Below are 23,144 nucleotides of genomic sequence, written 5' to 3'. Positions count from 1 at the left end.
AAAGTAAATGACTTTTTTTTTATTGTGGGTTGCCCATAAGAGATATATATTATGTATACTATACCATTGTGGAATTTTCTGTAGACCTTTTCAACGTGTACAATTAACAATACTTAGGTACATTATTTGTATATATATTAATAGTATATTATACTAGGGATATAGGGACAGAGAAAGCCACTTAGTTTTATACTATGTGATAGTGTTAAATTGATTGATAACTTGATGTATGTCGGCCAGTTTTCAAATTTGACAGTAACAAGTAACAACAAACATTGGCATTTCAACTGTATAACATTTAGGCTTCAGGTTCAGATTATCAGATGTGAGTTTTGAGTTTTGACATCAGCATAAGTAAGGACGAGACACGACTTCGACGTCGACGAACTATTTCGGCTTAGCCCAATTTGCAAAGTGATTTCGATTCACATGATAAAAATTGCTAATTACTCTGAAATTAAATATTATTTACCAGTGATCATTACTTAGAAGTTCCTTCTGCTACGATGGGTAAAGCTAAAAAGGGCAAGAAGAGTCAGACAGCCGAGGATGGGTAATATTCTGTCTATCACATATGTTGTTGTAGAAAGTTGACAAATTCGGCTCATTTTACTGAAAAAACTTTTGTTTACAGTGATAGTGACATAGAAACCACTACGATTGAGAACACAAAACCAGCACAAACCAAGGGCAAAAAGTAAGTCTTAGAGGTTATATTTGTAACTAAAGATAACTTGTCTATTTTCATAGCTTTCACTATCACTAAATGACTTTTAACTTTATAGTTCATTATTTTATATAGTTATTGTAATAGCTTTAATGTGTTATTTATAATAATATTTTTTTAAGAGTTTCTGCTATCACAGTCATAGCATCAGATGAAAGTGAAGAAGAGAAACCCAAATTAAAGACTAAACAAAAGAAGTCAGTTGACCCTGATGTAAAGGAAGTCACAAAAAATATTAAAAATATATCAATATCGAATAAGTCTCAAAAGAAAAAAGTTGATGCCAGTAGTGATGGTAAGTATTAAAAACGTTTCCCATTTTTTTGTTAATCATTTATATAATACCTTTGTATGATATTTTTCTTAGATGAATCTGAAGATGATGTCAAGCCGAAAAAAAATAAAATAAAAGAGGAAAAGACTGCTTTCTCTTTATTAGAAATTGAAGATTCTGGAGAATCTGCACCTGAGGTACAACCTTCCTCAGACGATGAAATACCTCCACAAAAATCTACCAAAAAACCTGCACAAGATAAAAAGGAACCAGTTGGAAAGAAAGGCAAAAAAGCTAGAAGGAAAAAGGATGATAGCGATGAAGATTTAGAAAAAGTTCTGGCGGAACTTGAAATGGAATATGCTGGAGTCAAAAAAGAATCTGTTGCTGAGCCAGAACCTACAAAGCCTCAAGACCAACCAGAAGAGAAACCAAAAGCAAAGAAAAAAACAAAGAAAGAGGTAGAACCTGAAGTAGAAAACAATGTCCAAGAAAAGGGAAGTGACAATGAAAACGATATAACTATTAAAACAGCAGCTCAAAAGAAAAAAGAGAAAAAAGAAAGAGAGAAACTTAAAAAACAGGAAGCCAAAAAGAAGGAACAACCACAAGATGGGAAAAAGGAAGTAACTGAATTAAAGCCACTAAGTAAACCTGAAAATGTTGAGATGAAAGATCAAAATGAAAAGGATGCCAAGGCTCCATCTGAAGAAAAGGATGCTGAAGGTGATGTTCCTGTTGAAGGAAAGAAGAAGAAAAAAGGTGACAAAGGGGACAAAGACGACAAAGGTAAAAAAGGTCCTACCAAAAAAACTATTGCTGCCATGCAGGAAGCTTTGAAAAAGGTTAAAGAGGAGGAAGAAAGATTAGAACGCGAAGAGGAAGAAAGAATAAGACAAGAGGAGGAGAGAGAGAAACAGAGACTGGAAGCTATTAGATTAGAAAAAGAAAAAAAAGAAAGGAAAAAGCAAAAAGAAAAGGAGAGAAAGGAAAGACTCAAAGCCGAAGGTAAATTATTAACACCTAAGCAAAAAGCTGAAAAGGCAAGAGCACAAGCAATGTTAGAATCTTTAAAAGCTCAAGGAATAGAAATTGGCACTGAGAAAAAACCACTAAGACCTGGCACTAGGGTAAAGCCAAATAAATTAAAAACTCAAATGTCACAGGAAGCAGCATCAACTCCTATAGAAGAAAAGAAAGTGGAAATTGAAATTACTGATAAAAAGGTAACATTACATATTTTTAATAGATAAATAATATGGTAAGGAGTTTGTAATCCATTCTCATCCTTCAGTTTTATTTAAGGTCTTGAGATTAATTCTTAACCTTGTATTGTATAACTGTTTTTAGTAATTTTCTGGTCCTAACTATGCATAAAAAATATAAAAACAATAAAATACCCTAATTAAAAGTATATAATGAATGTGTGTGTTAAATATTCTTGAGAAAAGTAAGTAACAACCTAAAACCAGTCTTTTTCAATACAAAATAGTAAGTTTCTTCAGGATGAGTTTTAATGTATTGTTTTATAACTTTACATAGGAACCCATCAAGCCCGAGGAGAAAAAGGAGTCTGACACTGAGTCTGTCAAAGATGCTTGGGATGCCGAGTCTTCTGAAGATGAGGAGTCTACAAAGCCTGAACCAGCACCTGTTGCTGACAACAAAAAGCCACCACCTGAGGAAAAACCTAAAGAGGTATTTATTTATTTAGTCACACATATATTTTGACAGTTTTAGGTCCATATTATTATTTGTACCTCAACTTAGGATCTAGTGTTCAGTGCTGTGAAATATGTCAAACTTTTTACAGATAAAAGGGTTTAAATAGCTTGTAGAAATTGATTTAAGTCTGATTAACATTATAAAAAAGGCCTAAGAGTGTTGTTCTGTCAATTTACTTGTAATAATAATTTGCTATTAATAAAATTAATTGCAAATGTATACTCATACAGGAAGAGTTTCCCGATGTGTGCCTCACAGGGGGGCAATTTGATTGTTAAAAGGATCAATCGAAATCAGCTGTATATAACAAAATATGAGACTGCAGCTAATCAAATTTAAACCTAATATAAAATCTCTTTGCAGCAAGCATCAAGCGCAAGGATCTCACTAAAAACAAAACTTAATATAGAAAAGTCTGTATTAAAATTATTTGAAATTTGAATTTCAGTTTTTCACTATGCTTTAAAAGATTTTATTTATTATTCAACTAAGAATTAGTTATTAAAAGTTGTATGATTTAAATTTCTTAACTGACCAATTCATTTTTTTATATATAAATTGTGTATGTTGGACATAAAATTAAATCTATCATGACATGAGGAAATACAAACACAATTTTGTAAAAACTATCCAAAAACTTGCAATATTCTTTAGAACTTTGTCCTAAAATGTTTAGCAGGAAGAGGATAGTTCTGAAGAGGAAGGCAGTTCGGATGATGACTCCAGCTCTGAAGAGGAGTCTGAAGATGAACAAATGACAGATGCCGAGAAAAAGAGAGAGATTGTTTTGAAGAGATTAGAGGTATTTTTTTACTAGTTTTTGTTAATTTAGATATTATAAGGCTACTTGGTTTATTTCTTTAGTTATTAAAAGCTAAACATCATATATCTAATTAAAATATAAAAATTATACTTGTAATTGTTTCTAGAAGTTGCTAAAAATGGTTTCTCTTATTATATTTAATTGAATTAATCTTAAAGAAAATATAAGAAAACATAACTTTCAAATCTAGTGAATAAAGCAAAACTACTTAAAAGCAAAGCATTTATAAGTTTTTCATACTAAAAAAATATTAATTAAAAAGAATTGTTATCGATATTGTTGTCGATACACGTAAATAAGACTTATATGGTATATTTGTTATATATACATTTAAGACAACTTCTAGTATGCTATCCAGAAAATTTTACATGATCTTAGATAATTGACATTTAATATTGTGAGTAATCTGGTAACACGATAGCATACCTAGTTTTGACAATAAAAATATATTTGATGTGAAATTTGAACACAGCACGGTAATCTATACATGTTAATCAAATATTGACAGATTTATACAAAACATTAAATAACACAGAATATTGGAAAAATCCTTCATTTTTTTTCCAGAAACGTCGGGAAGATAATGAAAAGAACAAAGCTAACAATCCTCTCCGCGCTTCCGTTGTTTGCGTCCTCGGACACGTAGATACGGGAAAAACTAAAATTCTGGATAAGTTACGGCGAACCAACGTGCAAGACGGCGAAGCTGGTGGAATTACGCAGCAGATTGGTGCTACTAATGTGCCCATCGAGAATATTAAAGAACAGACCAAGCATGTTAAAGGGGTTAGTTCAGTTATGTCATTTTTTTAAGTTAAACGATTTTATTTAAAATGCAGAATAACATAAATAGACAGTGTATTGGAAGCTAAAACATTATTGGGTTGATCCTAGTTCAAATTTTAATTACTAGATTTGACCTAAATGGGTCAAGGTAAAATATGGTTAAAAAATTGGTCTTTAAGATGTTTTGACATTCGAGTTATAGACATTCCACTTTTTATTATAACTGGTGCTAGAAGAGTCCTAGACATCCTGGTTTGGCATAAAATACTGTTTCATATCTGAGAAAATAATACTTTTATCTCGAAACTGGAATTTTACATGTAATTCATAACATAAAAACTTTTTTTCTACGGAACTATACTCAAGAACTAATTAGAGATGGATGTTAAAAAGTTAATCATAAAAAATTATTTCATTAAGAAAACTCAGATCCATTTTAGTTGGTAAATACAACTTTAGTATCAACATCAACAATAACTAAAAATGAATCAATAACAGACTATATAATATTTTTCATGTTTGCACAGAACAAAACAATTTAGCAATATGATAATTGTTAAAATGTCGGCTTTTTCTCTCGGCCTACACCCTCTGTCTTTGCCGATGAGTAGGGATGCCTACAAGTTCGAATTGATTGACGTGGAATAAGTGATACCTAGAAGATCTTATGTTCCAAAATAAACGTATTTTTTTTTTAAATAAAATAAATATCTCCTCTCCTCTCTTTACAGGTGAATGAAATAGCATTCAAGTTGCCAGGTCTCCTCATTATTGACACACCTGGTCACGAATCCTTCAGTAATTTAAGAAACAGAGGCTCCTCACTCTGCGATATCGCCATTCTGGTAAGATTTTGTAAATGAAAAGATTTTTATGTATTTATCCACTATATAGTTTGTTATAGTAAGTCCATACGTTTAATCATTATGTATAGTGCATAAAAAAAATATCATTAAAAATACAACCAAGATTTCTATATTCTATATTTATTTTCTAAGGTTTGGCAATGTTCTAAAGTTTTACGCGTGTAATGTGGTCGTTTTATTGACCTTCCTTAATAAATGGACCCCAAAAAGAATTTCTATTCGAAGCCATTGTTTCTAAAGTCGTTCATGAGATATCGCGTTCAACCAAATTTAGGGCATAATCAAACAGAAATAGGTTTTCGCGTTTTATATATTTCTTTGAAGTTCCGATCCTAGTGTGTGAGAGTGTATAGCTACACAGTTAATAATGTAGCGTGATATTGGTGTAATCATTTTTAAAATGGGTTCAGAAATTTTAGAGGATTACAAAGCAGTCATGTCATAACTTACTCACTAAAGTCCATATTCTAATTCGTATCTCGAGTCACCATCTCGTCTTGAGTCGTTATAAATATGTCAAAATTCATACAGAAATGGTTTTAAGGGTAACAATTAGATTGAAGTTTTACTGTAGATATAGAAGTTATGAAAAGTTTATACATATTAATGACAGGACCAGACTTCATACGCAACCTGACAGCTAAAGCTAAGGATAATATTACTGAAATATTCTTAACTTCGTACATTATGAAACGCATACAGTGGCCTGGTTTATGAAGTCGGTAAAAAAGTTTTCACGTAGATCAGCCATTGTTTTTTAATAAAACCTAATTTGTCTTTTCAGGTAGTAGACATTATGCACGGCTTGGAACCACAGACAATAGAATCGATAAATCTTCTGAAACAAAAGAAGACGCCATTTATAGTCGCCTTGAATAAGATAGATAGATTGTACGATTGGCAGAGTGCTCAACGTAAAGATATTCGTGATATTCTGAAGATGCAGCAACCGAACACCCAACTAGAGTTTGAGAAGCGTTCGAAAGATGTTATTCTGCAGTTCGCTGAACAGGTAAATTATAGAATGCTTTATGTTTCTTCGTCCTCCTCCAAAGTTAATTTTTATATCATGAGGGTAATTTTTTACGAAACGTCACGAAGATGTGCAGCGTTTTTGTCGAAGAAAAGAGAGAGACCGATTGAGAGAGAGAGTGAGAAAGGGAGATCCAAAAAAACACTATTGGTTGATGTGTTCGTTTAGTTACATATTAGAACTTTAGATGGATCATGGAAATTTTGTCGCATAACGTCTTGTGCAGTAAACGCAGTTATTATTTATTTATATTATAATTAGCAAGTATACAGTGTAAACATACATATACTGATAAATGATCATCTATAGGTACTTACGTCAGTAATAATTAATTTACAAAGAAGATTCACTTCTGACATGTTTACTTTGCATGCATGCACTTTTTTTAAATTAATTTATTAATCACAAAAAATACATGACTGTTAGTACATTACTACAAAATCTTTGGCCCTACAACCTTTTTAGATTTGGGCCTCAGATTTCTATATCGGCATGATGACTACTACTCACGATGTTGTCCTTCACAGTTCTAGCAAATTTAACAGTACTAAACCAATACAATAATAGAAATCAAAAAATAAGGAAATATAAAATAAATATTTTCTTACTTACCAACGTATACTAATACTTGATAATGCATAGTCTTAAACCACAATCAAAAATTAAATTATTATAATAAATACTTGTCAAAATTATCAAGAGATTTAATGCTTCACCACATTTCTGCAGCACCATTGGAATATTATTATTATCACATATAGATTATATAGTTAATTAATTTTTGTCTATAACAAAATAATTAAATTTCAGGGTCTAAACGCAGCATTATTCTACGAGAACCCAGACCCTCGTACTTATGTCTCCTTGGTGCCCACATCAGCTGTGACTGGTGAAGGGATGGGTAACCTTCTGGCGATGATAGTTCAGGCCTGCGAGGGACCTTTACATAAGAGGCTGGTCTTCTCTCAGCAGTTGCTTGCTATTGTCTTAGAGGTTAGTGCTTGATATAATACGGACGCGAAGCACGAAGAATTTCGTACAATGACCTTTGGGCCAGTGGTTAAAAACATTTTTTTTATAAGTACGAATATTAAAAACGGTAGTTTTGATTTTTATTTAGACTAAACGGCTTGATGGATTTACAAAAAGGAAAAGTTATGATTGCGACTAAGATTTGATAAAAAAAACAGAAATACTCTTAAAAAAACATTTAATTTTAGTCAGAGGCATCTATTTCTGATGAACTATCAGATGTTTCGCCAGATACGTTACTACTTATATATTATACTATAACATATATACTACTTATAACAAAACAAACCAAAGTACATGTGCACCACCGCATGTCTTTATGGTTATGACTTTAGGTTTACAATCTCTGAATTCGGCGGTCACTGCATCTGTGTGAGCGCAACGGCAATATGTTTATGCGCGAGCGACAAAGACATAAGATGAGGGTCATTCTACGAAATTCTTCGTGCTCCGCGTCCGTACTATAGTTATAGATCAGCCAATAGGCAGGAGGCTTATTTACTCAGATTCGAATCCGTTGCCTGCCTTTTAAGAATCAGTACGCCCTTTTCCCTCGCGAGCCCTCTGGCATCGAGTGTCCATGGGCGGAGGTATCACTTAACTTCAGGTGAGCCTCCTGCCGGTTTGCCCCCTGTTCTATAAAAAAATTATATCTTCTCTTATATTTGTATTAATTTTATAATTTTATAAATATAAGAGAAGTTTCTAATATATTTTTTTAATAAAAGTAGTGGGAGACGTCGGATACTTTGGCTTACATTAAGACTAATTAGTGATTTACTAAAGAAAGTTTTTTTTTAAACTGCTGATAAAACTGTGATTAAATTTTTCATTTCAAGGGTTTTAAGTTTTTTTTTATATTCAAGGTAAAAGCTATCCCCGGATTGGGTACAACGATAGATACAATTCTAATCAATGGAACTCTACGTGAAGGAGATACGGCGATTTTGGCCGGAACAGAAGGACCCATAGTCACGCAAATAAGGTCGCTGTTGATGCCTCAGCCTATGAAGGAGTTGCGTGTGAAGGTAAGATTTATATACAATATATAAACGTCAAGGTCAACGATCAGGAAAAAAATCTTTAAAATCAAATTTTTCGCAACCAATACTTCAGTTGTTTCAAATGTTAGGTTAAAAGTGAAAGACGAAACAATTAAACAGCGATAAACAAAACGATACATAAACGATAGATGAAACGATACAATAACGATAGTCGAAACGATACAACAAAACGATACAATAACGATAGTCGAAACGATATAACAAAAGTAGACAAAACGATACAATAACGACAGACGAACCGATAAAATATCAGTAGATGAATCAATATAATAACGGTAGACGAACGGATACAATAACGATAGACGATACAAAAGTTACTTGACTAATTTGTCGGGGATAGATTTGTCATCACGACAGGATCCAAATCAAAATCAAGTGAAAGATGCTGTCCAAATGGCGCTAAAATGCTCAGAAAACTTCTGAGCTTCTCGAAGGAGCTAGACTGCCTTAACCAGAACTTTAGGTACAACGGACTAAATAGGCGTCTATCTGCGGAAACTGCATCCACACTACATACTTACTCTTCTATTCTTTTTAATTCTATATATTAGTCCACATACTCTTCTAGCTAGTAAAAAGAGTGGCGGAGAGTTTATTGCCAGTTCTTCCCTTCCGTTGTATGCCCTTTATTTGAGAACTGGCAGTAAATGTAAAACTACAAGCATTTAATGTATATTTCTTTTTTTGACGTTTATAAGTGTATATTATGTTAACTACATGAATAAATGATTTATTAATTTGAATTTGTCCCCAATTATAACGCATCATTGCTTATTACAGAATGCTTACATTGAGCACAAAGAAGTAACGGGCGCTCAAGGAGTGAAGATAGCAGCGAAGGAATTGGAAAAAGCAATTGCTGGTTTGAATCTACTCGTTGCTCAGAAACCAGATGAAGTAGAGGTGTTAAAGTAAGTTAAAGTATATTTTTGTCATTAGATTTATTGCCTTTTAGCATCAGCATAACATACCTGAAGAATATTTTGAAATAATTTTGTGAAAAATCCTGTTATTTTTGTTTTTAAATTGTGTCAACCCTTACGTGTTCCCATATAAAAAAAATAATTACTAATTTAATATTTACCTTCCTAATTTATATTTATATTGTTTTACTTGTTTGATATAAGTAGGGCTTCCACTTGGAAAATTAAATTAAAACGTTATGATGAGGAGCGGGGATTGAATTATGATTTATTGTTGATATTATTTTCGACTATACTTTACAGCACATAAACAATTTATTTATGAGAAAATCCAATAAATTTATGACTAATGGAGTGTTCAAGTAGTGTTGGGAGGGGGGGGGGATTGAATTATAAGTTATTGTTGATATTATTTTCGACTTACCGACACTTTACACCACATAAATGGTAACTTTTAATAAGTCACTGGTAACGAAACGTTTTATTATTGGATTCACAAAAACGTTACACCACGTACACGTTACATACGTTACGTACGTTACATGGGGAGGGGGGGGGGGGGTCAAGAAACTCCAAAAACTAAGACTAAGTCTCGTTTGCTGTACTTAATGTTAAAATGTTAATAGGGAAGAAGTGGCGAAGGAGTTGAAGACAGCTCTATCGTCCATTAAACTGTCAGAGCGCGGTGTGTACGTGCAAGCGTCTACTCTGGGATCCCTTGAAGCGTTGCTCGAGTTTCTTAGAACCAGCAAGATTCCCGTAAGTATTTCAAATAATATTTTTTTTTACATTCGCTCATACGGTAAAGGTAGGTTAGGTAACTGGCTGAACGCCTATTACAAATTAATCACGAAATCTGAGGTCCACAAATATTGCACGATTTTTTAATTATAATTCTAGTTGTTTTAGAAAAATGTGAAGGTGTAAAAATAAATAAATATTAAATAATAATTTGTGTATTTAAGTCTGGGCCTCAGAATCTAAAATGCAAGTAAGTGATCAGCCTCCTATGCCTGCAATACGCCCGACTTGGGACTAAGTAAAGCCGGTTTCCTCATGATGTTTTTCTTCACAGTTCGAGCAAACTTCAAATGCGCATGCGCATGCATAGAAAGAAAGATCATTTGTGCACATACGGTGATCGAACAAGCAACCTTTGAAAGTTCATTCTTTATTTCTTTTATTCAACATTCTTTATTTTTAATGTTACATTACATTTTGTTTATAAAAATAATAATTGTGTAAATTTGTTTCAGTACTCAGCTATTAGGATAGGTCCGGTGGTGAAGCGAGACGTAATGAAGGCGTCGGCCATGTTGGAACACGACTCACAGTTTGCTACCATATTGGCTTTTGATGTTAAGGTGTGTTTATCATGGTAATGAAATTTATGAAAATTACTGCACCGAATTTGATATTTTTTTGTATAGTTACTGCTAATTGGATTTATATTGTCATGGATTACAGTTTTCATTTATGAATTTGGTAAAGTTAAAATTTGTCCTTACAATTGAATTACTTTGAAAATTTATTTGGCTATAGCGATTTTGGGTGTATCTCCGAGTTCGAGTACAAACCTATATGAATAGAGATATTTTTTTTTGTTTTATACGTTTTGCAGACAAATTTATGGTTAAAAGTGTGTGTTCCGAGTGGCAACTGTGATTTTACGTAAAGATTAATTCATGGAATTTAATATACCTTTCCCTTGCAATATATGTATTTATGAAAATAGTATGTATACAAAAATAGTGATTAGTTTACTAGATTAGAACTCTGTTTAATAAAGAAGCTCTTTTATCTCTGCCATTTAATAAATTTAAGAAATGTATTAAAGAAAAGCTGTGGGAAAAGGCTTACTATAAAGTTAGCGATTATCTAGTTGATTAAAGGGCCAGGGACTAGAGCTGGGCAGGCTACTTCTAATTAATTTGATATATTTGTTTTAAATATTGTTTGATGATTTGCTTTTTTAAAAGAGTACCGAGAGTTTTTTACGCCGGCTTTTTCTCTCGGCCTACACCCTTACTTGCCGATGAGTAGGGATGTGATGCCTGTATCTAATATTCCATAATAAACATATTTTATTTTACTCACACACAAAAATATACTAGTTTATGATTTAAATCGTATTTTTATACAAATTACCTTTAAAAGGGCTTCCGTTGCAGAGCTATAGAATTAATTGCCCGCTCTACGCCCTTGACTTGCGAACTGGTAGTAAATGTAAATTTACAATTAATTGAATATTTTGGACGTTCATAAGTGTACTTTGTTTACCTATACGAATAAAGATATTTTAATAAATAAATGATAAATTTGTAATTTTTTCACCTAGATCGAAAGAGATGCGCAAGAGTTGGCAGATCAGCTCGGCGTGAAGATATTCGCTGCTGATATTATATACCATTTGTTTGACAAATTCACCGCCTATAGAGAAGAACTTAAGCAGAGGAAACGGGAGGAATTTAAGCATATAGCCGTCTTCCCGTGCAAACTAAAGGTGAGATCGTCATATATTTTTTTTTTATAGGCCTGAGATTTGTCTCAAGTTTCAAGTGGTACTACGTGCGATTCATTTAAAACCTTCTTTACAATTTTTGGATGCAATATAAAAGCAAGGCCTCCTGGTAGTTTTGCGAACGGATGTTGATAAGCATGCCCTAAGACGCATCTAAACTGAATAAATGAATATTGATTTGATTTTGATTTGAAAATCGCAAAATGTGTTGCGAAGCGCTAAACACAAACACGGCTGGAGCACTTACAGTTTTTTTCAATACATATTATTTTTTGATCTCTGATAAAAGATTTGTTGAGAGCAAAAAAATCGTTTTATTTCGCTCTTAGGGCTTAACTTTTTATTCTAGAAAGCGATCATTCTGTATTTCTTAACATATCAAAACTGTACAATATAGCCATTAAAATAGTAAGCCTGTTTCACAATGTATGGATAAAGTACCAAACAGCTATGCAACACATAAATTATTCGAAAGATAAAAGTTCCAAATAAGATACTTCGCGTTTTATGACGAATAGCGCTATCTGACAGTCGTGAAACGCAAAAATACTCTTTATCCTGCCAATAAGTAATAAATAGCTTATTTGAAAACTTATCCGGACATTGTGAAACAGGCCCTTAATCTTAAAAAACAAACACATATTTATTTGTTAGAAATAATAAAGAACAGCCCACAAAGATTGAAAATTATATTAACCCACATGTATAATTTTTGCTATTTTTACAATTATATAGACATTCTTTTAAAAAAATACTGTGATAATCTTATCAGAAATAATTTCTATAGCAAAACAACGTTTGACAAGTCGTAAATATTTTTTTGGATTAATTCTAAATTGTTTCGTAGGTATTACCACAATTCGTGTTCAATTCCCGTGACCCGATCGTTGCTGGAATAATGGTGGAAGCTGGAATTTTGAAGGAGGGAACACCGATTTGCGTACCCAGTAAAGAGGTAAAAATATTATTTATGAAATTAATTTTAATAGTAATGATAGTTTTAAGTACATTTTCTGAATATGGTATCGGGTTGCCAGTTGATTTGATTTTAAAAGGGTTAAAAAAAATTTTATGGTCTGAAAATTGCTGAGATTAGGCGCAGAAGTAGCTTTAGCATCTTTGATACATTCTAATAATTTGTTTTAGATTGGTTTATTAAATGCATTTCTATGAACACAGATAATGTTCAAAAAGATTAAAAGTTAATTTTTTGTCTCTATACATTTATTTTTCGTACATATTGAATCGTTTTTAGGATGCCCTGTGTTGATAAACTAAAATAATTAATATTTTAATGTCCTTTACGGTTGTACTTAAGATGGACGTCCGACCCATTGGCCATGCATTCACTTTCTAGTATAAGTTGAATTTGAAATATTAAACTACCACTTTCTTACAGTTCGTGGAACTTGGATTTGTGACATCTATCGAAGTGAATCATAAACAAGTGGAAACGGCGCGAAAAGGCCAAGAAGTTTGCATCAAGATAGAGCCGATCCCCGGGGAATCCCCTAAGATGTTCGGCAGACATTTTGACGAAACTGACATGCTTGTGAGCAAGGTAACAGTGTTTTTTATTTCTTTATAATAGGGCGGAATAATAGGTAATTAGACCAGTCTATACACAATCTTATACGACAAATTTAAGTCAAATCAATATACTAGAAAAAGTCATTTTAAAAAGTTTCACCTTTCATTGGTGAAATCAAGTGCCAAGTTTCTAGAGGTAGGGTCTTTCAAGCGGTGGAATTATAGACTCCACATCAGTAGAATATAATAAAAAGTTAGTTTCCAATAAACAAATTGTGTTTATTTTCGGCTTCGAGTCTACGTATACGTACATATAGACTGGTCGAAGCGTGAGGCTTTAAACAGATATCGTGTGTTCAAATCAATCAAATAACATATGTTATCGCCAATGTCCGGCACAATAGGTCGTCGTGTCTAAAACAGTAAATAAATCATACAATAAATGTCATTTGAGGTCTTACTGAATGGGCTTAGAGTCTAAAACACAAAGAATTTGAAAGGTTATAGTAATACGGTTCTATGATTAAAGCCTGATTGAAAAGGCCTATAATCATATATAATAAAAAAGGACTTTTTTTTGGCCTTAAACCTGGCGGGAATATAACCTGTTCGGATCAACAGAGGATTTGTTGTAAAATGGTTGACTTTTCCGTGATTGTTGATGTTATTTGATTCTCTTTTTTCTATTTCAATGTAGATATTTTTTTAATTGAAGACTTATAAACAACATATTCTAAATATGCTATTTTTATAAAATCTGGTAAAGAATTGGTGAAAGTGACATCTGATAATATCGTTAAGAAAGTCACTTTTCGACTATTGTATATATTTTGGATTTTTGGGCAACAATTTTCACGTTATCGAAATACCTAATACCTAATTAATATTATTAATTTTTCCACTTATTTAATAATACTTTCAACGAGTAAAAGTCATAGGCTTAATCACGTAAAGGGCATATCATCCAAGATTTATTTAATTTATTTAATTATAAGTAATCTTGCAGCTTATATACATATCATATAACAAAACACTAAGACAATCAATAAGCCAAAACAGATTACATAGATAAACAATATACATATATGAAACAGACAACGTCAGACAAGTCAGTACATTAATAGATACATAAAAAATAAAGAACTAAATATTTTTTTTTAATTATAATTGTTTGGGAAAAGACACCGAACGTGCTCACTATACAAAAAAAATATAGTTATAAGGTAACTTCGCACACCTGTTCTCTACACTTATATCATATGTTCCCAGACTGGAATCGATAGTTCAATAGCGATCGCGCCCATTTTCTAAATTTAGCCGCTGCTCTGTGATGTATTGAAAATGCAACTGGGCAGTATTAGAAATGAAAATCCGTATTTTTCGCTATGGACATATTTAATGTTTAAGTATTACTACCGCTACTAAGAATGGTTTAATAATAACAAACGATTACTTAACATTTAGTAAACATTAAATAGTAGATATAACTAGTTGATTAATCGGGGATTAAATTCATGTATGCAGCGTTGTTTAGATTGAATTTAAAACCAAAACACTTTGGTATTATAAAAAAATACCTGGGGATCCCAGATCTTCCATAACAAACTTAATACATAGTTATTTTCGTAATATATGACATAAGACATAACATTTATTACTAACAAAACACACACACAAAATAACAATAATAAATAATAAAAAAAAATCTAAAGAATAAGGTACGTTTAAGTGTATAATGCGTGTGTGTTGTGGTTGTAATTGGCCCTGGCTGAGCATTATGTGAGGAGCAGAATGTTCCAAAGCGCTGGTCTGCCAGAGACCACAACAGCTAGCGTCTTAGACGCAAAAAAAAGAAAAATAATGTATACTAATACTTAGTAGAAAAAAAACTCATATTACATATATACTCATTACCCGAATCGCCCTACTAACGTAGGCTACATATTTAAATAATAAAACATAAATGCAATCCCCAGCTACGAAGGATTTAATAAATCGTTTAAGTCGGGCATTAAATATTTAATTATATAAATTGCCACTAACATTTTTATACACGAAACAAAATTCATTTACTCATTATGCCAATCGCTAACCTGCGCATTTGAAATAAGTATATTTACGTAACCATATCGATTTCAGTTGCAACATCTATCAAAAAAACATCTGAAGCCGTTTCGGCTCGCTATAATAAAATAAATAACTCTTGATTAAAACTATGAACGTCATCAAAGATCGACGAAAGAAATGTGACGGGCGTGTGTTTGTGACTCACAATATTTGTAAATTATTATAATTTCAATTTGGTGTCGGCAAATTTAATGCTCCTTTGATGTTTTTGAATTTTTCAAAGTTTACGGAAATGAGAAACTATTTTTAATTATCTTATTGAATTTAAGTTCAGGAGCTGTGTGCGACTCATTTCTGAGGTGGTAAGTTCGAAGCCTGACTGCACCAATGGACATTCTGTTTCGACCTGTCGTCGACGTGGGTCAGGCACAGAGGACTGATGTTTGCCTATAAAAACAACAAATGATCTCCAAACATACATATATCTTAGGCCCAAACCTTAATGGTCGGCTAATAGTCTGGTTAGGACATATAATGGCCGTCTTCTAAACCAATTTCTTCCGAAAATATAATAAATATTATCTAAAATTATAATATCTCTAATGGAATAAAAAAGCGCCGGCTCAATGATAAATACTTTCCAATTCCATTCAAATTTGTATGAAAAAATAATCACCTCAAGCTAAAATATGTAACGTATATACTGGCGTAAAATATATTTATTTTCAGAATTACACTTATGATGCCATAATCAAACAGCCACAGATTATGGCAGATTCACTATGTAAAATTTCTTTAAGCGATGTTACTATTTCATTTCTATACTACGGAAACATTAATACATACGAAGTGTATGTATCTAGGCTGTATATGGGCATTACACGTGCGTTCACAATTTACATGACCCCATCACTGGTGTTAGCAAATATTAGCGAACGAGAATAGAACGGAAACAGGCGTCGTTATTGTATACTGTTTGACTTGCGTATTTGATGTTTCAAACATCGTATTATGGGAACGTGTAACTTCAATTTATGGTATCATATGTTTCTTGGTTTAGCAGTCTAGAGGTCCGCCAAAAATTTATTATATATATTATAACTATAAAACTGTTTTTTTGGTCGAAGAAGGCTATGACGAAGTATGAAATCGTAACTGAAATTCCAAGCGTTTGAGATATGATATGTGCTGAGATGCGATGAAATGCCAATTTTGCAAGTTAAAAGGCTTCCGCGATAACTAAAAAGAATTTCTTTCAAATGTGCCTTCCAATACATTACAACTTATTTAAATTTTTCATCGGTAAATAAAATCGGTGAGCCTGGACCTAAAACTTTATTATATAATAGATAAGATATGGAATATATATCTTTTTATATATTTTTTAATACAATAATCATGAAATTTATTGCCTACAAATAATATCAAAATTTAGTTGCCTAACAATACCAACAGCTGTATAGTAAGCCACTATCAGCAAGTATGTTATATTCAACAATAAATGTCCATATATAAATTGAATAAGATCCATTTAAACGAATGCTTATCTAAAAGCTCATAAATGCTAGTATATTTAGTCTACAAATCTAAAATAAGCTTTATCAAGTTGAGTTTTCGTACGTTGTCTAACGTATGACGTCATAGTTGCCGTCATATAGTTCGTGGAAGATAGGTCGATGTATCCTATTACGTTATCCTAAAGGGCTGACAGCCGTTCTTAGAATTAATTATACCGCTATTCACTTTAATCTTAAAAAATTAACGAAAATCGAAATGGTAACTAAGTATTATTTGAATTTGGAATAAATTTATTAATCGTAAAAGATTAGTTGTACTAGTGTCATGTTTGGACTTTAATGAGTGGGTAAATACCAGTTTTATGTATTTTTGAAATATATAAATTGTCTCTGCAAAAAGACATAATTTAACATTACGATCTAGCCTTACTTAAGACTAATCAGTAATATACTAAAACGGATATTTAACATGTGAAAGTGTCCGATAACACTACCTACTTACAGTCTCTAATATGGGGAAGATTTGTCTTGTGTACTACTTTATTTTTATGTACGATGATATCTTTTTATGCTTATATACACTGTCTATTTTTAAATTAACGTAACTTTTAATCAATATTTTGTCGCGTAAAAAATATTTTAATATTGCTTTGACTGTTAGGGACCTAGGACTAATATAACCGGAAAATGTAAGGGTTAAATTACTTTGTTGCCAATATTGTTTAGCAAATATCAAAAAGTGTATATTTTGATTAAATAATTACAATTATTTTTCTATTAGACAATCAACTAAATGTTGTTATTTCAACAACAAAGTCTAAAGAAGCTTCAGATGGGTTCAAATAAATCAAAACACATCATTCTCGAGATGGATTCAATATATTTTTACTTTTGATTGTCTACTTATCCAAGTATGGTAATAATTTAAAGATAAAATATCTTTCCACTAATGCGAAATGAGACTAGTCATAAAAACATTTAATCTAACAAGCATATCCAAATATTGTTTGGTGAGTAACTATAATATATGGGAATGAATGAATGAATAATGAGTATCTCGGTCTGAATGACCCACGGCTCCATTGATCGCAGGATTCACAGGTCACTAGGTCGAGGGGACCGATGCACGGATGTTACTAACCCATAGAGTATAGACATACTATGTAGTCGCTTTATCCTTGTACTGTAAATTCCTTTATAAATGAAATTCAGATTGAAATGTTGGTATCGAACGTTTTTTTCGCAAATAGCTATATTAGGTAATTTTGTTATAGAAACACCCGATAATTTTTGATATTCTAGAACATAAATGAAAATGTTTGTATTAACATCCATTCTATTTAAAGATACTATTTAGCTTTAGAAGATAGTATACACAGATTTATCAGTATTGTTTTGTAAATGTCTTGTAAAAACATGCAAAACGTCTTATATAGCAGTTAAATGTTTAATTCTATTAATTTATAGTTCGCCTCTTTAAAAGGATAGAAATGTCTCAATAATAAAAATAAAAAAAAACGTAATTCACCACTCTTCAATGATTCGTTCAACAGTTTCGCTCCGCGCCCTAAAAGTCCATCTTAAAGGTGAACAGCTATTCGTAATGATAAAACATTTTATGTCATATGCTACGTCAAAATATATATATATATATATATATATATATATATATATTAGCTTTTATTTTATTGCAGTAATGCCTTCATTCGTATGTTAGGTTTAAGACATTTATTCTAATATTAGACATTAGTCACTTACATGAGAACACTTATATGCTAACGTTACAATTTGAAAAAAAAAACTTGGTAGAACTTGGATGAACTTTCATTTCCGTAGATTGGGATCACTCAATAGATGGTCTTTTAATCTTAATTTAAATATTGCTATATGTTAGTCTCACTATTCGTTACTAATCGTATTTATCGGTAATAATATACAATATATGTCTGCAATAATATAGTCTGGGCTTTCTTAAGCTTTTTATTATTAACTATAATTTAATATATTTTTTGTACTAATTTTTTCATAAAATCAGAACCGTTGGAGTGAGGCTGTTGAATGTGTGGAAAGTTTTTTTTTTCAACCTTAAAAACATGAACTTCCCGCGTGTCAAGTTGTAATTACCTAATAAGAATAAATCCCTGCTACACAAATGCGACTTATAGATTTAATTTTTTGAATATCGCTCATTATTTCATTTTAGAATCTCATTTATATATTCCTATTATGGTTTCATTAGTAATATTTAAACTATATAAATTGTTAGAGGTTTTTGAATTAGTGTGGACGAAATGAAGAAAATATTCAAAATATATTTACCTAAATTAAAATTTTCAGTGGTTTGGTGTGCAAAAGCAGTTGTTTATGTTTGAAAGTTTCTGATGCGGTATGTCACATTACAATTATAATGCAGACTACTGACTATCTAATAAGAGTAAAAACGAATTAAGATTAAAAAGAAGAATTATTATGTAAGATCTGTCCCCTTTTGACGTATCGTTCTTATAATTATATTTTTGATAATTGTTCAAATATACATTTCCGTCAATGACGTCAGTGTCCCGGTATAAACGTTGCTGGGTCTTCAATGGCAACTCCCCGTTGCCAAGCTGCAGAGGGTGAGGCAAGGGTCATGACCTAATTCTCTGCTTGCACAACCTGATCTATTTTCTCTATGACGTCATACCATTCAGCCCCAGAAAGTTGAATCAATGCGCCGAAACTGGGTCGACCTGAATGAAGCCGTGCACATTCATCGTTTCCATTTTTAGATGTAAAGGTTTTTCTATTATCACAATGGATGTAAGATTTGTAGTGAATTACTTTTATACTGATACAGTTTCATTAAAGTTACATCCTAGAATACTTTGTTATGACGAGAAACCGTAGTCTGGATAAGACTTGTTAGTTAGAGAATGAATTACTTTGAAACAATGCACCATGGCTACACCATGGCGATCCAACTATTTAATCACCTTAGATCCTTCCTTAGATATTGCTTTCATAGTAAAGTGATTAGATTTTAAAAGGGCCAAGGGCTTATACTGGGAAGCTCTTAAGATTTCTTTTTGACACACTTTGTACATTATAAATAATAAAATTGTTTTTCATTATTATTATATAAAACTAAAGTGTGTTTTGGATGATGCTTGTGCAATTCTTTATAATTAATAATCTAATAAGATTCTTTATAATAAATAATCTTGTGTACGATTATAAAAAAAATATTACAGATAATTAGTGATTAGTTCGTCAATTATATTATTTCAGATTTTGACTTTTGAGACAAAATATATAACTAAGTTACTAAAAGTAGATCCCGTCTGAAAAATAAAATAGTAATTAATATTTTTTTGTTTGTTTCAGATATCCCGAGCCAGTATTGACGCATGTAAAGACTATTTCCGTGATGACCTTATCAAAACTGATTGGCAGCTGATGGTAGAATTGAAAAAACTGTTCTCAATCCTATAAATCCTTGATGAGTTGAAGAATCCATAAGTTCGCAAATATGCCGGCTTAGTATGCATAACAAAGAATTTATTATAATATTAACCACGTAGAGTGATTACGAAATGAAAAAACTGAAACTAGTAGTCGAAATAGTAGTGATTCATGTTGTGTTACATAAGATTCAGCATACCCATGTCATGTATGTCAAGAGTGTCCATGGGCGGGGGTATCACTTAACATCAGGTGAGCCTTCTGCCCGTTTGCTCCTGTTCTATAAAAAAAAACACCATGTCAGTCAAAGATGTTCAGAATTTTATTAGGCGTTCAGTTGTCGCTTACTTCATCTTTATAATGTTTAATTCCGTTAGAGTGATATAATTTGAATAATTAAAAGTTGCACTCGACGATTTCCATACACACTGACACAGACAATTCAAACTTATACCCTTAACTAATCGTTGTTTAAGAAGAAACTTACTGTTTATTTCGTAATTATTCTACTGTAAAGTTTTAGTATAATTCAAAACATGTGTAATGCCGGTAGATTGCAACTGATGATTCGTCTTTCTTAGCTCTCATAAAAGCAATGTTATTGGTGCGAAAATTGTAATAAATCACTAGTAGGCCTTGTCTGTTCCATCTAAGCCCCTAAAATAGAATCTCATAGTAAACCAGTTTTTCAACTTCCTACCCACTGTTTTAACTGCCGAATATAGGCCTAATGAGTAATCTATTATTTGGCTATTACTTATATCTGGGCGGAACAGATAATATTTTTAAAATTGTCTGTTCTAGTCTAGTTAGGCCGTGAAGATCATTGTAAATACTCCGTTAGTATTTATTGTGGCGTAACCTTGTGTATCTTAAATGTACGAAGACCCACGGCAACACCATGTATATAATTTTATAATTTGTAAATAAAGATATACAGAAATCTAATGCTTTTATAACTTCCTACACTATCGGTTGTATTACGAGTTTATACTTTGTTACCGAATAGATAGGAAATGGTCCTTCGAAGCCAGAATAATGAAATCATTCTAAAAATAATATTGGAAAGTTGAATATTGTCCATTTTAATGAATGAAATTACAATTTGGTAGATTATTTTTCCTTGATTTCTTTTTTATGTAAATAAACTTTAAATGTATGGTCAAAAAATTTCTCAGGCCGATGGAGATACAAAAGGTTATGGTTTATCTTTCACAATTTTAAATGCTTTGTATTATATAGATGGAATCGGACATATTCTTATATTGATGAAATTTTATTAAATTATGAAACTTATTCTGGGATTTTTATTTTATTTAATCCTTTTAGATAAATCCGAGGCCAGATCATACGTTTTTTTTTTAATTTATATAATTTGTCTCTGATGGGGATAAGCGTTTTGATTGTAAAATCTACTTATAAAAGTTATAGCTATTAACTCTTTCAATTGAGACATTTGATTCATTTTCTATCAGTGAAATTATTTAAAGTCATAGATAAGTTTTAAGTGTCCCTAATATTTTCACTTGTAAAATATTTTTTTTTCGGTATAAACAAAAAAGTTTTTCGAAATTCACATGAATTAAAATCTCACTGCCCTGATGCTTGGTATGTACAGAACGAGTCTTCACAGGGGGGCAGGTGTAGCAGGAAGATCATTTCGATATTTATCTGTAATTTATGAAGACAAGGCGATTTTTTCAAAGAGTAGTAAAAATAGATCAGAACGTATAACATGCACTGCCTCCCACTTAACCACTTGATTCCTGTTAGAAAAGTCAACCTAGATCGAGATAACCAAATCGGTTCACTCTCGGTTATTTTGTAATTGGCATAACTGCAATTTAAATTGGATGCTATCCTTGACTATTATGAATGAAATACGATTATGGTCGTAGCCCACATCAACTGACCTATACTATTGGGTGTGTAGGCGGATTTTGATAATTGTCTACACATTTAGAGCTTTATGCTTTCGAAGTACGTTTTATCTGCATTATTAATAATAATAATAAATCCCGTTTAATATACAATTATAACAAAAAGATTATAATATACACATAATATTTTTTACATTTATATTTTAGCTTAATTCAGGGCCTTCTCCAGCTTTTTCATCTGACTCTATCCATGGCTTTCCTTCTCCATTCGATTCTTGTTACTGCTTCTATTTCTACTATCCACCTTTTCTTGGGGCACCCTCTTCTTCTTCCCCTAGGTCCTTTCCAAACAGTTGTCTGGTCTTTTTATCTGCATTATCTGGTAAAATTCCGCTCGGTATCAGAGTGTGGCATATAGAAGTTTTGCCAAGTCTTAAGTGATGGGTAGCGTTTGCAATTACAAGCAACCTTTATCATTATGAAAGCAAAGGCCTTTTAAGCTATTGTTTGCTATCGGTAATGGAACCCGTAAGGCCACAACTCACACCATACCATCAGAACACCAATGCCGGCTGCCTGCAATCGTCCATTGGGAGGGGCATAGTTAGTAGGTAATAATGTTTTAACCAGATGCCCTTCTGACCGAGTTCCCTTAAACCAGTCACCTATGAAATATCGATCGATAGCTGGGAAGTTTATGCATTGCCTTTGTTGAATTACCCGGAAATTTGATTTAATTTTCCACTGCACATATCACAGTTGCCATGGAAACCCTGGTTGCGTGGGCGAAGGGGTGGTGTTTTCAGGGTCTAGGTCACGCCCCGATGAGCAGCGCGCATGCGCGGACCCATAAAGCCTCCCGGAACAAATCTAGCTCAAAGCTCGTTCGACTCTTCCTTGATGAAGAACACGCGTGGCTCAGGAATTAGCTC

The 23,144-nt window shown here is 32.2% G+C and overlaps 1 protein-coding gene across 2 annotated transcripts; it reads left to right on the top strand.

Moving 5' to 3' along the window:
- Positions 1–325: 325 nt before the first annotated feature.
- Positions 326–21,628, top strand: LOC110994520 (eukaryotic translation initiation factor 5B). 2 transcript variants are annotated; one of them, XM_045632261.1, is made up of 18 exons: positions 326–553; positions 635–697; positions 850–1,022; positions 1,095–2,227; positions 2,544–2,699; positions 3,406–3,528; positions 4,117–4,335; positions 5,067–5,180; positions 5,986–6,213; positions 7,045–7,227; positions 8,133–8,294; positions 9,111–9,241; positions 9,880–10,012; positions 10,510–10,617; positions 11,592–11,756; positions 12,622–12,729; positions 13,174–13,335; positions 20,255–21,628. In XM_045632261.1, the coding sequence occupies exons 1-18, from the start codon at positions 507–509 to the stop codon at positions 20,360–20,362; spliced, it is 3,516 nt and encodes a 1,171-aa protein (XP_045488217.1). In that variant the 5' UTR covers positions 326–506; the 3' UTR covers positions 20,363–21,628. The 2 variants fall into 2 exon arrangements, with proteins under 2 accessions (XP_045488217.1, XP_045488215.1); XM_045632259.1 differs by having other exon boundaries at positions 3,403–3,528.
- Positions 21,629–23,144: the final 1,516 nt, after the last annotated feature.

Source organism: Pieris rapae, chromosome 18 (genome assembly GCF_905147795.1).
Source record: "Pieris rapae chromosome 18, ilPieRapa1.1, whole genome shotgun sequence".
Taxonomy (NCBI): Eukaryota; Metazoa; Arthropoda; class Insecta; order Lepidoptera; family Pieridae; genus Pieris; species Pieris rapae.
Note: the sequence above shows the minus strand (reverse complement) of the source record. Positions and strands in the feature narration are given on the sequence as shown.

Coding starts and splice junctions, on each gene's coding strand:
- LOC110994520 (XM_045632259.1), top strand. CDS start 507: ATGGGTAAAGCTAAAAAGGGCAAGAAGAGTCAGACAGCCGAGGATGG. Junction 3,529..4,116: donor TTGTTTTGAAGAGATTAGAG/GTATTTTTTTAC, acceptor TTTTTTTTCCAG/AAACGTCGGGAAGATAATGA. Junction 12,730..13,173: donor TTTGCGTACCCAGTAAAGAG/GTAAAAATATTA, acceptor ACTTTCTTACAG/TTCGTGGAACTTGGATTTGT.